At 33.0% G+C, this 16,496-nt stretch overlaps 1 protein-coding gene and 1 long non-coding RNA gene across 2 annotated transcripts; one reads left to right on the forward strand and one right to left on the reverse strand.

Moving 5' to 3' along the window:
- The first annotated feature begins 909 nt into the window (after nt 1–909).
- On the forward strand, nt 910–6,324 carry LOC109543652 (protein CREG1). Its single transcript, XM_019913475.2, has 6 exons — nt 910–1,243; nt 3,128–3,260; nt 5,020–5,174; nt 5,571–5,690; nt 5,967–6,048; nt 6,114–6,324. The coding sequence occupies exons 1-6, from the start codon at nt 1,232–1,234 to the stop codon at nt 6,221–6,223; spliced, it is 612 nt and encodes a 203-aa protein (XP_019769034.2). The 5' UTR covers nt 910–1,231; the 3' UTR covers nt 6,224–6,324.
- On the reverse strand, nt 4,625–15,171 carry LOC109545894. The gene is made up of 5 exons (XR_007281682.1): nt 13,351–15,171; nt 13,103–13,260; nt 6,326–6,669; nt 5,812–5,890; nt 4,625–5,725 (listed from the first exon to the last, which is right to left on the reverse strand). It is a non-coding gene; the product is annotated as an uncharacterized LOC109545894 (long non-coding RNA).
- Between the last annotated feature and the right edge of the window lie 1,325 nt (nt 15,172–16,496).

Raw genomic sequence — 16,496 nt, forward strand, 5'->3', positions numbered from 1 at the left:
TTAAAAAACCAGAGTTGGTAACTACCACACGTTTATGATGCACCCTGTATATTGGAAAGTAATTTTAGAATGTGGACCTTTTAAACGTGAAAAACATTCGTTGGACGAATTTTCTTGTAAACTTCATATTTACTGAGATATCGCACTTTGACGCACTAATGAGCAACCCTGTATATAGGTACAAAAGGTATTATGTAATAAGAAAATTATTAATAACTTATTTGTTTCATGCTAATTAAATATCAGAAACAAATATTTAAAAAATAGTATTTAAGAAATACTTGCTTTTGATCTGAAATATTTAGCAAACATATAAATATTTCCTAAATATGTATGTAATATTTTGTGCTATCTGGGCCCAGGCTATATAGCTTTGAAAAGTGGTCAAAGGCAAACCGGGAAAGGTTCTAGATTTGCCCAACCTTTATTCAAAAAACTTTCAAATGCGCAATTTGTCTTCCATCATTCTTAATGCATTTGTTTATTTTAAATTCGATAGAGCTGCTTCAACTTCAGCCCGACTTTGAAAACTTGATATTTGTTTGGCTAAACTTCCTTACGGTTATTCTAAAATTTGTTCAGCTTGTTCTATTTAAGGCAAGATATGGATCAATTTTGTTACTAGTGGCAAAAAAGGTCCATCTGTACAGCTGTTTTCTGGAATTTACGCCTTAAAGCTGTCCAAATACCATGTTATTTACTCATATCCAAATACCCAACGGTTCTTTATTTATCTACAACTTTTATAATTTTCATATTTTTTTTCTGCAAATTGCTAAGAATGCGATATCCCTTTCAACATGCGATTTCGTCTGTAAATACTTTAATAAAAATGATGATTATGGCAAGGCCAATGCCTTTAAGAGGCGTAACCGAAATAAAATGTGAATTCATCAGATGTATAAGTGTATATTGTTTCCAAGTGTTATATCTGCAAATTGGAAAACCCGTTGCTCTTATCTGGCCTCAAACGATATCCATAAGCCAAACATGAATAATTAGAACTAACCCCAATAAACTATAATTTGCTGGAATTTCCGTACCTGGCACGAAATCTCCACAAGGGTCACTGTCAACAAGTGTGTTAATTATCTAAATTTAATATTAATTTCTTCATCCCATTTCCATTTCAAAAACAACATTTCATTTATAAGCCGATTCGATTTGCTGAATCCTATAGTTATTCAGTAACTAGTAGATACCTCAGTACCAACAATTGAAGTAGTCAACGATGATCCCTCTGGTAAGCCAATTGATTATATAATTTATTTCGCGTTTATTTTTTGCAGCAGAGTTCTTGCAAGCGTAAAAACCATATTTTTCTTTGAAATTCAAGAGAATCTACTAGACTAAACAAACAAATATGTACAGCTAAATAAACATGTTCATATAAAATTAAATACAAAAGATACTACTATTTATAGTTTTTAACCTTCCTGGAGATAAAAATATATATACTTTTGGCAGAAAAAACGGAAAAATGCACCTAATTAAATGTGACTAAGCGCTTGGAAAAATTTGTATTTATATAAGACGTTGTTACAAAAATTTGCAATTCTTAACAATGTTTAGACAATATATGCATATACAGGAAGCCCCATAAGCAATAAGACCAAAATTAGAAATTTATAATACTTACTAAAAAGCAAAACTGTGCAAATGTTGTTTTCACAAAATATCTAAAAAAAATGTGTAAAGAAATAAGACTTTTTAAAAATACAAACTAAAATAGCTCTCCAAGATAGAAGAGCTTAGTTGTTGTACTAAAGTTATGCAATCCTTAATGGTAAATTACTCGGCTTCAAATATCGAAGTGGGTGAGGTATAGCTTTTTTACATAAAAAACCTATGCTTCATATTAACGAAGATGTAAAAAACATTTCCTGAACAAAAATAAGGCCCATCAATTTCAAATTTACTTTACTTGTTAACATTTTTATTCATTTTGCATACCTACAGATAAACGATTTTAATATATTTATGTAAAATAATATTCAAAATATGACAAATGTACCCGCAACATTGTTCTCGCCCTGTTTCACCGGGGTTGGAGAAAGGAGTAATATTTTCATAAATATCCCTTATCTCAAACGCTTTGTGTCAGCTAGTTATACTCTTCTTTTGCGGCTTCCTTTGAAAAATTTTTCGAATGGAAAATAAATCGCTCATTTAAATTAAAGTTTTGAATTAAAATTAAATGACTCTTTTCTAAAATAAAAAAACGCCTATTTTAATGTGTGAATTCATAGAGATGTGAGGAGGTCAATATTTTCTCAATCGTTAATCCGATTTGAACAATTTCTTTATCGAATCACTGCTCTATTCTTGGGCAAAATGTTTATAAGATAGATGAGCCAAAAAAAATGTTATTCATCAGGGTAGTTTACTTATAGGCTGTTAGCTCAGACAGGAAAATAAATAAGTATACGGTGTTATAGCCTCATATCTTCTGAGTAATTTCGATCTTAAGAATATCAAACGATCGATAACGTATGTTTAACCTGAGACATATTCATTTTTTTAAGGGTCACAATTTCCGCACGCAATTTATTTAAACTTTTTTTTAGTTCCGAACAAGGCAGTGCACACAAAATGTTATTACAAGCTTAGAGCTGCCAACCTCTTTACATTTTTTACGTATGTAACCCCATATAAAAAAACAATATCCTTAGGCGTGAAGGAGAGAGAGTGATAAAATAAACACAGCAGTTAACTTGTAATAAAATGTTGTTTCATGAAAACAGAAGAAATAAAAAAAAATAAGTAAATTGTGCGGGGAAAATGTGTCCAGTCATAAAAAGTGAATATCTCTCGAAAGGCTCAGGGTGAACAGAAGATTGAAGATTCATATTGCTCAGAAGACATAAGATCGTGTGCATATTACAACATATTTGGTTTTACATTTTTTTGAATTTAGAAAATCAAACACCAGAAATTCGACTTAAATCTGCATCTTATTATTTCGCTGAAATTACGTTAAAATTTAAAAAAAAATCGTAAAATCATTCGTCAAATCAAAGAAAAATAATAAGAAAACATGTAAAAAATACCAAATTCTCTTTGCTGACCTGACAGAGCCTATTCTAGTTAATATTTCTAGTGGGAGTTTCAAATAAATCTGCTTTAGGCAAGTTTGGTCCTAACATTTGCCATATTTTGGCACCCCGCAGTTGAAGCTAGAGTGCTTCGTAATGCGATTTCTGAGCTTCCACCGATTGCTGAACATGCTAAAACAGCGAGATACATCATTCATAATGCAGGTAAGAGAACATTTAATTTGGACAAAAACATGTTGCACTGTTAGAATTTTAAATACAATATGTATTTTTTTAAATATTTCTAAACCGAAAACTTTAGTCTTGTGTTTTACTGGAAGCTATGAAAAGCTGATATATTGATGTAAAATATTCTAATTTTTATATATTTGGTCTCTAAGGTCTTTTTTGCTTTAAATTAATCAAAAAAGAAAGTAAACATGATATCCAGAAACGCCCTGTATATGGCAGAATAAACTAAAAATTATACATTGTTCTACTTATGAAAAATCTCTTTTTCAAGCAATTGATTTGTAAAATTTCAATTTTTTTATGAAACAGTTGATAATATCAGATAAGCCTAATAAGCTTTTCGATAACGCTTGTCACCAATTATGTTTCAAAGGAAATTTCTCAACTCTAAAGAGAATATTTAAACAGTTGTTATACATTTTTGCATAAACCTTTCCGAAGACGTTGGAGATGGAAGCAAAAACAAGTAAACGTACACGTTTCAAGCATGTTATATCTCGAAACGGCAAAAAACCCTGCCGTGATCCATTTTTCCCCATTGGGGTTGAAAAATTCTCCGATTTTCTGACATCCAACACATACTTTGATTCCTTATTCTAAATTAGCTAAGTAGAATCTCTGATTGCTTAGTCTTCCTGTAGAGGAAAAAATGTAAAATTTTAGAGATCTGTCGGTGTTTAAAAGCTTTTATCTCGGAAGCCGTTACAACCATGTGCATAATTACTAGGAATTTTTCTTTACGGTACAGCGTATCGAAAAGTGCTTCTGCTTCGTTAGTTTAACCAGAAAGAAGACAGATGCAAAAATCAGTCAAAAACAAAAAAAATACGCTTTCGTGTGGCTTGCCTGAAATTTGCTGAAAAATTAATTCCTCGAGCTTTTAGGCTGTTGTATACAAAACACGAAACACATTACTGATTATGCATGCCACTCGTGCTAGCGAAACGTCAAATAGAATGTATTTTCCAGGGAGGTCTATAAGCTCGAAACACTCACTCATTTGCAAGAATACTTTTCATGGTTGGTCTTTCGCTTGGTCAAATTGTTGAAAACTTTGTTAATCTTCCAAGGAAATGAAATTTGATGAAAAAGTTTTTCTAAAGACAATTACTTACATAATACAGCAAATATCATATTTTCTAAAGAATTCTGTCCGATAGTAGTTTTCAACTCAAGTGTCGTTTTTTGAACGTTCGAAAAACGGTATTTCTTACTCGAATGCAATAAATCACACGAATAATAGTAATTAATGCCTTAATGTTGACAATTTAAACATCTCCTCCTTTCTCTCAATAATGTGTACCATTTAATTTAATAATAATCATTTTAAATAAAAATAATATTTAATATGTATACTTACATTCCAAAATGTTATAAACATAACAAAAACTTACGTAAAAAACGTTACCTTAAAATAAAATTTATTGGCATCGTGAATAAAAATTGCTTCTCAAGAAAGACATTTTCCCTTGACAAAATGGTTTATCGGACGAAACAAAGGATTTTAAATGTGGTAAAAATGTATTAAGTAGAAATAATTACGTGATAAATTCTCACCCAGAGCCAAAGCCCAAATAAAAATTAATAAAAAATACTTTCACATGTGACGAGCAATTATTAGACATATGTATTATACAACCCAAAAAAAACCCCAAAAGTTTTCTTAAATTAAAATAAGAGATTCTAAAGAATGTTTGCAGACGTTAAATGTGGTTATTTTGAATATTTACAGACTGGGTTGCAGTCGGGACTCTTTCTGTACGAGAAGATATGAAGGGAGATCCCTTTGTTTCATTGAAATCAATCAGTGATGGACCAGCCTCCAACTCCTCTGGAATCCCTTATTTATATATGACCGACATGGATATTACCGCAATTGATATTCTAGTGAGTAATCCATTCATTTGAAATTAAAGTAGTGAAAATAGAGAGTAAAATGTTGAAATCACTTTTAACAGAGTAAAGACTGTTGGCAAACCCAATATTTTAATAAAATACATATTAAACTTGATTGATACGAACGTCGAATTTAATTAATTAATTTAAGCAGGCAGTTCTTGTAAAAAGTTAATAAACAAAGCTAAAGCACTTTTATCTTAAGCATTTCTAGTTAATAAGAGAAAACTGAGAGCTGTACTTGACTCTTCCTTCACATTTGAATTATATTAATATTTAAGTTATTCTAATTAACATAAAATTGCTTTCCACAAAAAAGCCGAATTGTCCCTTGAAATAAATTGACTTGGCTATGCTACGTAAATATCAGAGCTATTTTTATTGCAGGCGAACAACAAAGTAACTATATTGGCTTCGTTGGCTCAGTCAAACTACTGCCAGGAAAAATCGTATGATCCTCAGGACCCTCGATGCGCTAAAGTGATGTTATCAGGAACTGTTGAAAAGGTAGAAGTAAATAAATATTGCGTATCAGAAGTTTCCTGAAAACCGAAAAAAATACAACTGTTTATATCGAAAAAGCAAATATTCTACTAGCTTATTTTGGTGCGAAAATCATATCGAGTACCTGAAACATACACCTTTTTGCGATCCTAGCACAATGCCGAAGTAAATATTGTTGTTCATAACTCGAGTAGTTCGAAGAACTAAAACAAATAGAAAACGAGTATAGACTGGGTTTTCTTAAACTTGATTAATATCTAAACAGTTATTTAATTGCAGGTGAACAAATCAACAGAGGAACATGAGTTTGCAAAGAAGGCACTCTTTGAACGTCACCCACCCATGAAATACTGGCCAGCTAGTAAGTCACGCTCCAGGCCCAACATTTTAGGGTTTGCTGTATGTTTTAATACCCTTTTTTTTCAGATCATGGATTTTATGTCGCTAAAGTTAAACCAACTCAAATCCTGCTCTTGAATAACTTTGGAGGACTCGTAACCGTAAACGTCCAAGACTACTTGAGTGCCAGCTTATAGGACAATATCGCATAGCGTGTAAAAACTATCATACATACCGAGCATAAAATGAAATCAAAATTGAACTTTTTAATTCAAAATACAGATTGATCAACTACTTACCTCTTGTTTAATTCCTTCACTTTTAGTGGTCAGTTTTCCACAAACTCATTTCAATCCACTACTATACCTTATACATAGTTTTAGCGGTTTAGTCGGTTTTTGAAGTCCTCTTAATGGAAGGTGGGACTTCTTTTGAATCTTGAAGTAATGCTTAGCTGCGCACTCATTTTCTCTGATATTCCCTATATGTGCATAAAAAATTCAGAAACTTAAATGACGCATACCTGCGTAACACTGTGTTGAGTTGTTGCCGCTCTCTGAGTTAACGAGTTATAACTCATCGGATCATGAGTTCTAAGTCATTTATTAAAGCTTTACGAGACCCAAGACTGGAATTTTCAGATCTAAAAAAAAGGTCATTAACATTTTTTAGTAAGTAACGTTTTACTACTTTGTTCAAACAACTAAAAAAAGTAATCTAGATTTTCCCAGCAACAGAACTGAGTCCAAAAAAAGTTAACGAGTTTTCTTGTAAAATCGATATGTTAATTTTTGCATAAAAGATTCACTTTGCCAGTATTTTACAGTAAAACGTTAGGAAAAACGCGGTTTTTCTGTTTAGAGACAGTATTGTTTAAAATTATTGACCTAAAAGTGAAGAAACTCCAGTTTCCTAGAGTTTTACAAATAAATGATTATAAACTTTTGCTTTTCAGTTCGGGGAAATATTTTTGAAAAATAACACAGAAATAATTATTAGGGTTTTGTCCATAATTCGAAGCTGCAAAAAGTTTTCCAAAAATGTTTGCAAAGCGGCTAAGGAGGCGAGTGTTCCAATAAAATGTATCTTATATTTTTTCACAGAAAATACCTGGAGATTGTCAGTATTTTAAGTAAAACGAAAAAATAACTCGATTTTTGAGTAGAAAGAATTACTTAATAGAAACTTTGGTAAAACTGGAATGACCTGAAAATCTAAATAAACTTTAAAAATCTTCAGAGCTATGAGCGCTGGGCGGCGAATTTTTCAAACATTTTTTTTAAACTTTTGCTCTCACCCGAATTCGAGGCTGAAAAAAGGTTTTGTAAAATTTTTACAAAGCTATAAATTTATCTTGCAATTTTTCCAGATGGTCAGTATTTTTAAGTGAAACTACAAAATAGAGAGTTTTTGAGTAGAAAGTAAAGAAAAGAAATCAGTAAAAACTGAAAAACCACATTTTTTTAACAAACTACAGTCTTCAGAGATTTCCAAGTAATCTGTTATAAACTTTCACTTATTATGTTCGTTTTTTAATAGAAAATTATTTGATTTTTGTTCCAAGTTCGAAACTGGAAAGGGATTTCAAAACTTTTTACACGACGAAGGATTCGAAATTTATTTCATCATTTTTCGCGGAAAATACCGATAAAAATAATATTGTCAGCATTTTTAAGTGAAAATTTAGAAAATTGAGAATTTAGAAGAAAGAGTAACTTGGCTAAAACTGGAACTTTCTGAAATTTTGAATACATTTTAAAAACATTATTAATAAATCGCCTTAAAATAAATATGAAAACAATAAAAAAAAGTCAGCAACATTTTCCCAGGGACGGAACTGAGTCACTGCGCCAGTGCGATGGGTTGGCGCACCAAACCGTTTGCGTACCACTGCGCCAACTCATAAAAATTCACTGAGTTACCCAGGCCTAGTTTATTGAACTCTCAGGAATTTTCAGACATTTGCATCCATCTATTGTGGATCTGTTTTTTTCGGAAGCCTTGTTGTTCGTCTCTTATTCTAATGGTTTTGGTAATTATTCCACGATAGTTTTCTGGAAGCAGATATTTTTTTCTTAACCGACGTCTTGCCGCTGTGTTGCCGGTTTGATACTTCTACTGCAAACGAAATTATAACCTCAGAAAAACACGGTTTCTTGTAGTTTCTAGCACGTTTTTAGTTCAGTGACTGTTGCTGACATTCATGCTAATTTTATTGTTAGTGATTTATACAATTAGTTCCCGCGGTGAAGATTTGGATTTTTGGAGTTTTAATAGTAATGGATCTTGTTTGTTTTTATTTGTTTTGTGCTTTCTAAATTAATGAACAAATATATTTAAATGTTGTCTATGACCTTCACTTTAATTATATACATGTCTGTGAAAAATCAGAAAAATATGCAGAATAACAATTTTTTCTCCTATAAGATTGCATCTTAAACACACACACAAACAAAACTAAAAAAAAATAAACGACTTTTTCTAATGTCAGGCCAGGCGGTTAAAAACCAAGTATGTGCATAGCGGCAACATGGCAGTGAGACGCGCAAGCGCAATCAGCCAGGACTGGTGTGAACGTTTAAGAAAAAAATATCTGCTTTCTGGAAGTTCTTTCTGTCCGTTTTTAAAAATGGGTATTGTTTTACTGTTCTCCATTTGTTTGGTATTTTCTGTTCTTCTGTGATATTTTTAAATAGGGGCAGTATTTCATTGTGTAATTTTATGTCGATGATGATCTCATGATCCAAACTAACCCTCTTAACTTTCATACTATTACTAACTTAATTCCCACCATTATATACATATATTAAAATTTGCGAAAATTAATTAATTGAAGGATTTTGCGCCACACTGAGAGCATGACTTGGTAATGAAAGCCGACTAACTCTACCCTTAGGTACGGCGGCGAATTGTTTTATAATCAGAACTCTAAATAGTTCAGAAATTAGATGATTTGTTCAAAATTCAAATATTTTAAGGATTCTTGGAAGCTCTTGGCAACGTCGCGATTGCCCCACTTAACATTGTTAATCAAAATACCTTATCTCATGCTTGTAAAACATGGAAATGAATGAATGATTAAACATGTTGCCATACTTCCGAAATTGTCCTTCATATGTAAATTTGCTCTTTAACACTTAGAAATATCTGATAAACCTATTCCCTTATAATGGAAAAGAACGTTCTACCAAAAATAACCTGGGCCTTAATAAGCTGTAAATACGAGGTTCTTGCAAAAGTTGACTTCTATCTTCTTAGAGGTTAGAAATGTCGGATAGAAGTGATCAAGATAAAAGAATAATGATCAAGTGACAGTTCTTGAGATGCTATATCGAAAAAGTCAATATTTTTAACATGTATTGAAGTCTTTACAGGTTGTACATTTACTTTCCACTCCCATAGTGAAACAGTGCTCTGAAAACGCCATGAAGCTCCAATATCTAATCGCTTGAAACTTTTAACGCTGTCTCATTTTGGCTTCTATCTCTTTAGAGGTTGGAAAATGTTCATTAAACCTAGTTGCTAAAAGACAATCAACATTGTCTCAAAGCTATATTTGAATCAGACTGTAGCAGTTAAAATTTAGAATCAAACATCTGAAGCTGCACTGATTAGAAAAGGGGTTAGGCAGGGCTGCACCTTGTCTCCGTTGCTGTTCAATATTTTCTCCGAGGCTTTTCTGGCTTTTCCGAGGAAATACCAGAAGACATTAAGGTGAATGTGTAATAATCAATATAAGATACGCCGATGGTACTGCAGTTCTTGCAGATAACGAAGAATACTGCTGCTTGTATTTGCGGAAACGAGTATAATTGCCCAATTAAGAATAAATGGGCACACTATAGAGCAATATAGAGCTGCTATTATCAATTGGGGGTAAAATACGGGGACAGAAGATGGTAGAAGACAAAGTTCCTGGCTGAAGGACTTCAGAAGATGATTCAGCGGTACCACCGACATTTTTAAAGCCGAAAACTAAGATTGTGAAATTGCCAGAAAGATGGCCAACCTTCATCAGGAGACGCGTGCAAGAGACGGTATTCCGAAATAGTCAGGAAAATGGCCTTTCAGATGGAAGTAATACTTTCATCCGTTTTCTCTTTGATTTGAACCAGAAAAAGAAATGAGGGCAACTCGTTTTCGCTAGTTCGGTCCGCATTTGGATGGATTCGACAAGCCTTTGACCAGCTTTCTTTAGTAATCACAATATAGAATAACGAATATGTACTTTTTTAGCAGAAGATGCCTATTCATTACTAACTCATAGTCATATGCATGGAGAGAAAGTAAACCCATATCTATAAGTGTTATGAAACCTGCATTAAATTATATTTCCAAGTACGCATCTAACTTTTATAAAAATAACTTCGTCAACTTATTTTACCTCGGCTGCACCAGTCGGTTAGTACTTTTACTTTCTCATCTACCCACCTCCATGTGAGTTCACAAATAAATATGGCTCTATAAATAACCGGAAAACGTATGTATTGTTGTAATTTGAAATAAAATGCGACGCAATATTTAGATGGATAAAAATAATTCCTTGTTTACAATAACAGGTTTAATCGCCGCTTGACGATAGAAGCAAATGTTTTCCGTTTGTTTTCGATGCTATTACGTGACCAAGCGGATAAGACTGTTTAAAATTCTATTATCGCATAACGTACATCATTATTTCAATTTATCACTGTTTGTTATGTAAATATATAATCGACATATGCATGGAATGCTCACTTAGCCACACATTTATGGAAGGCTAAACGCTTTACTCAATAATTATAAAAGCTATTAAGTGATATAAATATAGATATACATCGATATTTTTCCAATATTTCGTGCAAGTGAGCAAATTATTTGTACTGTGTATCATAAGTTGGACCGATATGGACAAATTTTCTGCTAATTTTAAGAAAAGTTACTCTTCACAAAAAGTTCTGCATGGTCTAAAACTTGCAATCCAACTATCAAATATTTTATTCTTACAGGCGTATACAAAGTTTGTCAGAATAAAGTACCTCCATTTTTACTAATATAGAAAATTGCTATTTACGTATAAAAGTTAGAATTTGCAACGTTTGAAAATGCAATGAAGAGTAACGTTTTTCCTTAAATCAGTAATTAAAATTTTCCATATGCTTCCAACTTTGGGAGACATACTGTCCAGATATCGCGTTAAATAAATGTTAATTAATATTATTAATTCATAAAGCAGATTTTCGATGTGAACCAAAATATCTTTGATTGTCTCTATTTTTTTCTAACCAGTCAAGGAAAAATTTTAAATCAGTAAAAAGCAGCCTGTTTTTTGTAAGAGGTAATATTTTAGCTGCAGGGAGAATAATTGCTTAGATTTTTTATAATTTCATTTCATTTTCTTTCATTTCCGTTCCGCTTTTGATGTGTTTTCTCTAACTCCTTAACTTTATTTAATTAGAAGAGTTAGGTGTTTCATGTATAGAAAGTTTTTCAAAGTAATCTACTTGCTCACAGCTTTTTAGATTATAAGTCATTTAAATGACGCACTAAGAAAAGAAAGAAAATAAGTTTTAGATGCAAATTTCGGTCATTGAATAATTGACAGTTTCAGGTCAAACTGGTCTGGGTGTAAACCCAGGTAGCAGCAATGACGTATATTACGTTAGTATGGCGTCATTTATTGGAAATTTTTGGTCTGGGACGTCATTGGACGAATAGCTGACGATATAACGACGTCATATTTCGGACGTCCAAAAGGCGAAACATTCGGACGTCTTTTGGACGTCATATCTGACGATTAACTGACCATTCGTTTAGTTGTATGAGTGGAACGGGCAACCACAGATCACACGTACGTGTGATTTGTGCGGAGAACTCTGTATTTTCTTTTCTCTGGGCATTTCGTACTATCCTTTAGTGAATATTAATAGTGATTCAGTGGAAGTAACTCTGGAAAGTCATCGAACCATTTGTTATTAAGCTCAGCTAATTTTTTACCCTTGTTTATTATGAAGAAATTTATAGTGCGATTCAATTGGACGACTCCTGCAGGAATGGCTTGGTTACAGGCATGATTAAATCAAAATGGTTGACGCCTTTAAAAAAGAAGTATGTTGGCTACCCGTTAAAAATTCCAAATACTTTAGGACGATTCTAGTAAATTGGGACGAAGTGATATAAGTATAGAAGAGCATAACGGTGCGACCTTTGCGTATACCCCTGTATACGCGAAGTTCTGGCTAATTTTACAATATTCAGTTGAAATAAAAAAAAACGGTTTTTCGTAATTAATTTCTAATTTTTTGTCGATTTTATGGAAAGTTGGCTGTGGTATGCAGGAAATGACCAATTCATCCATAAATAAACCAAAAATTATTCGGCCCAATGCCGTCTCCCACAACCTGACCAATATTTTTGCAAAACAAATATACGCCACCAATTTGTTTTAAATATTTCTCCTTTCTGTGAATTAAGCAACATCCAAAACATTTTGGTCACCACTTTATCTTCACAAAAAAAATTTAATTACTTATTTCGACATATCACCTGTACAACACGATGAATAATTAAAGCTTCCATCTCACACAGCAATTAAGAATACACGAGAGGCATTTATCTACTAATTAATTTTCGCATATATTAAAACTGATTACGATTAAAGAAATAAACAGAAAACGATTGCATAACTGTGTTAATTAACATTCTTAAAACGAATCTTTTCCGGACCTACAAATATTGATATAAAAGTTCCTCCTTAAAACCTCCCAGAGAAACACCCTGTATCTTTGGACAGTTTATTCCTGGATATTTGCCAAAGTTTCTAAAATATTCGGCAAAACTTGTAAACGCAGCATTTCTGATGAACGTTTTTAAGAGGACAAGCTTAAATAGAAGTATTAGCATGATTTTTGCAGGTTAATTTTTGTGGATAATAATTATTCAGGATTTAAAACGATATCGAACTAAAACCAACAACAAACCAAAGCAACATAATTACTGTTTTTTTCAGGCTTGATAATAAGAGAAAGCAAATGACAAAAAAAGGCAGACAAAAAATAATTGATAATAAAAAAAAACTATTTTTGGTTACTGCAACTTACCAATTAACCAATGTTGAGAACAGTTAGTCGATTCATTTTTTGTATATTTCACAGCTAACCCTTGATTTTTACTTTCAGTCAACATCCTTTTCTTGAAGTTTTTGGAATATCTTGTAGTTTTGACCAGTCGAAAGTGTGCGACTTGCCCACAGTACCTACTAAATAAATAATAACTTATTATTTCACTTAATTAACAGAATATCCTTAAAGGGATCCACTGTTCAAATGAACCTGCTAGACGTACTTACCAAATTATTTAGGTTTGAACCTTAGCTACGAGCCAAAAGTTTCGAATTTCTTTCTTATACATTTGGGTGAGGCCGAAGCCTCAGAAAGGAAAGGATGAGGGGGAAGTAGGAATAGGAAATATTGATTAGAATCATATCACAGACAACTAATAAAGCATTTTAGATTCAGATACATGATCAATTCATGTGTTTATGATAATTTACAAAATAGAAATTTTAAAGATTAGTTATTTGCAGCATTTCTGAGAATGTCAATCACTTGACCTCCTGTGGATAGTAGCAAGTATTTTTGAAAATCCAACGGCATTTTCGAGAATACTCTCAACTATAAAAAGTATGAATCTTTTTAAAAATCAGTAGCCTTTTGGGTTCGAACTAGAAAATATGGAAACGTAGTAACGTTTTTTTTACTCCTTTTAATCAATATTATGAATCATTATAAATTGCAAGTGATTACGATTGCATTAATACGAGAGAGGGTTGTAAAAGATATTAAAGGAGAGTAAGTATCACAGATAAGGGATGGAGATGAGGTGACAAACATTTCAAAATTTTGAACAATTGATACAATTCCGAGTAAACATGAGATCAAGATTTTTGAACAATTGATACAATTCCGAGTAAACATGAGATCAAGATTTTCGAAAAATTTTCAATAAAATTTGAATCATTAGCAATTCTAATTCCCCATAAAAATAAAAACTAAGAATTTGTTTGAATTTTGTAAAAACGTATACCAAATAAATGAAAAAAAAACTATTGCAACTAACCAACATAAATTAGAATTTCTAACAATAATAAATTATATTTTACATATTTGGAGTAAACTATTGTTATTGCACTTCCCACAATATTGGGTATCGTGTTAAGTTAAGAAACTCCCTCAAGAACATTAAGTCAAAAGCCAATTAATAATTTGATGGAATAAAAGTTCTGATAAACATTTAATAAGTTGTATGTAAATTTGGCGAGCAATTATGGTTATTGTTTATGAGGTAAGTACACACCTCAAGTGAAATGATAAAGTTATTAAATGTTTATAAAACTCACGTGATACTACCATGACTTGTTAAGTGATTCTCATTTGTACTATCTTTTAATAAAAATATGCGTCATAATTGACGAATTTTAGATATTTTATTCGAGCGTAACAAAATAGCATTGAAGAGGTTTTTACACTGTAAACAATTGAAATTGAAGTAAACGCGGTTAAATTGATGAAATGTCTACTCTGCTAATCACTAGTTAAAGCTTAAAAATCGGTTACCACCAACTGGTTTTCATGTTAGCTCAAAAATCAGTACATGCCCTTAAGCAAGAGATAGCATGAAATGACTTGGTGGTAACCAGGTATGCACGAAAGGCCATTCAAATGCTACTTTGTTAATCAACTATATATAAGTCATATCACACTCATATCTGAGCACTGCTCTCATCTTGAACTTAAAATTTTATACTCTTACGTTTGATTAACAGTGAAACAAAAAAATCACATTTAGAAACAGTTTAGATTAAACCTATGAGCTAGATTCCTAAAAACTATAGAGCAATCACAGATTCGTAATTGTGATTGCATATCACAGGGCGGCTGAACAGGACAAATCAGCAGACTCAACTTTGTGGATTACTCAAAGTATTCTGGCAATTACATTGAGGCCAAAACCTAAAACTATCAAATTACATATTGTCGTGTTCACTCGCTACCAACATATAACTACTATTAGTGACATCCGCTCATTCTATGCACTCATAAAAATATATATTTTATAAAGATAAATGTCTTTTTTCTTTGTCTCTTTGTTTTTTTTTTGTTTCAAGTAAACAACCCCCAAATCAGGCGTGCACTTTGAGCAGCAGCTTAAGCTGTTGAGTAAAGTCGAGATGTTTCATTGATGTGTGAGTGTGATTACTAATGGCCCGAATTTGTAGAATCACAGATTGACCAGAACCCATCCAGTGCTGGGGAGGAAGGGGCAAAGCAGAAGCTGAAGGTGGCTCCGTAAATTTACAGCCAGCATAATATCCGGCCACCAACCCCGGGGATGATCTGGGGCTCGATTCCGGAATCGGAGATCGAGGCGGCGACCCCTTAATTGATGATGGCTTGGGGGGAAACACACCCAGTTTGCTGCGACTGGGGGAACATCCAGAATTCGGGCTTCTCTGGGCCTTATCGGCTTTATTATGATGACAAACAATTTTGCCGTCGACGACTGTTCTCTTCGTCATTGCCATTGCGATAAATATCGGGACGAAGCAACCGACTTTGGTAGCCAAAGTTCTTATTATTATCTTGCAACAATCGTATATTCTGTCGCAGATGACGATTCCCTCGAGCAAGGATCATGAATTTTGCGTTTAAAAACGACGAATGTCAGATCAGGTGCGACACAGATTTTGCTTTCACAAAATGGACGACTCCGAAGTTAGAGGGACGAAAACAAAGAGTAGCTGAACTTCGTCATATGTGGCCCCTCGTTATCGAATCTATCCAGCCTAACGCTCGATCTCTCCGCTTTCGAATGGCACAATAATGAAGTTAACTCACCTCGTTCGGTCACTAGCTTTTGAACGCAAATTTCACTAATACATATTTTAATATCTCACCTTGGCGACTACACTTCTCACCTTCACACCTGCACTTCTATCAACTGTCAAGAATTCATTGTGATCATGGGGGTCTCACTCAAATAGTCAAGGTCAGACCAAGATTTTGCTTGTCGTTAGCGCCACCTAGGCCTTGCTTACGAGTCAACTTACTCATAAATGAACGGAAGATGCCCGAGGGGGCGCCACAGCGACGTTTACAGCGTGGGTTTACAGCTGATTTCAAAGATGCTGATTTGATTTGCATTTTTCGCGAGGCGTCATTTTCGTTATCAGAGAAAAGCGTTGTTTCATGCACAAGTTTTTTGCTTTCCGCGACCAATAATTTATTAAAACATGAGTTTTAGACCTTGTTGTGTGCCTAACAGTGCGATGATATTTGTTCTAAACGGTAAGCTTTCGCATTACTAGAATTATTTAAATATTGATTTCTGGAGGACACCAACATGGTGCATGATCCATACATTTTTCGTATTGAAATTATAACACAATATTTTCAGGTGTTCATTTCCTAGAAGACTCGTATGTCTTGTTTTCAA

The sequence above is a fragment of the Dendroctonus ponderosae genome, unplaced genomic scaffold (genome assembly GCF_020466585.1).
Source record: "Dendroctonus ponderosae isolate FM_Combo_2020 unplaced genomic scaffold, Dpon_F_20191213v2 Dpon_F_20191213_1, whole genome shotgun sequence".
NCBI classification, from domain to species: Eukaryota; Metazoa; Arthropoda; class Insecta; order Coleoptera; family Curculionidae; genus Dendroctonus; species Dendroctonus ponderosae.

Excerpts from the sequence above, each read along its gene's own strand:
- LOC109543652 (XM_019913475.2), top strand. Across the intron at positions 3,261-5,019 it reads ATACATCATTCATAATGCAG|ACTGGGTTGCAGTCGGGACT; the intron begins GTAAGAGAACAT and ends GAATATTTACAG. Across the intron at positions 6,049-6,113 it reads CATGAAATACTGGCCAGCTA|ATCATGGATTTTATGTCGCT; the intron begins GTAAGTCACGCT and ends CTTTTTTTTCAG.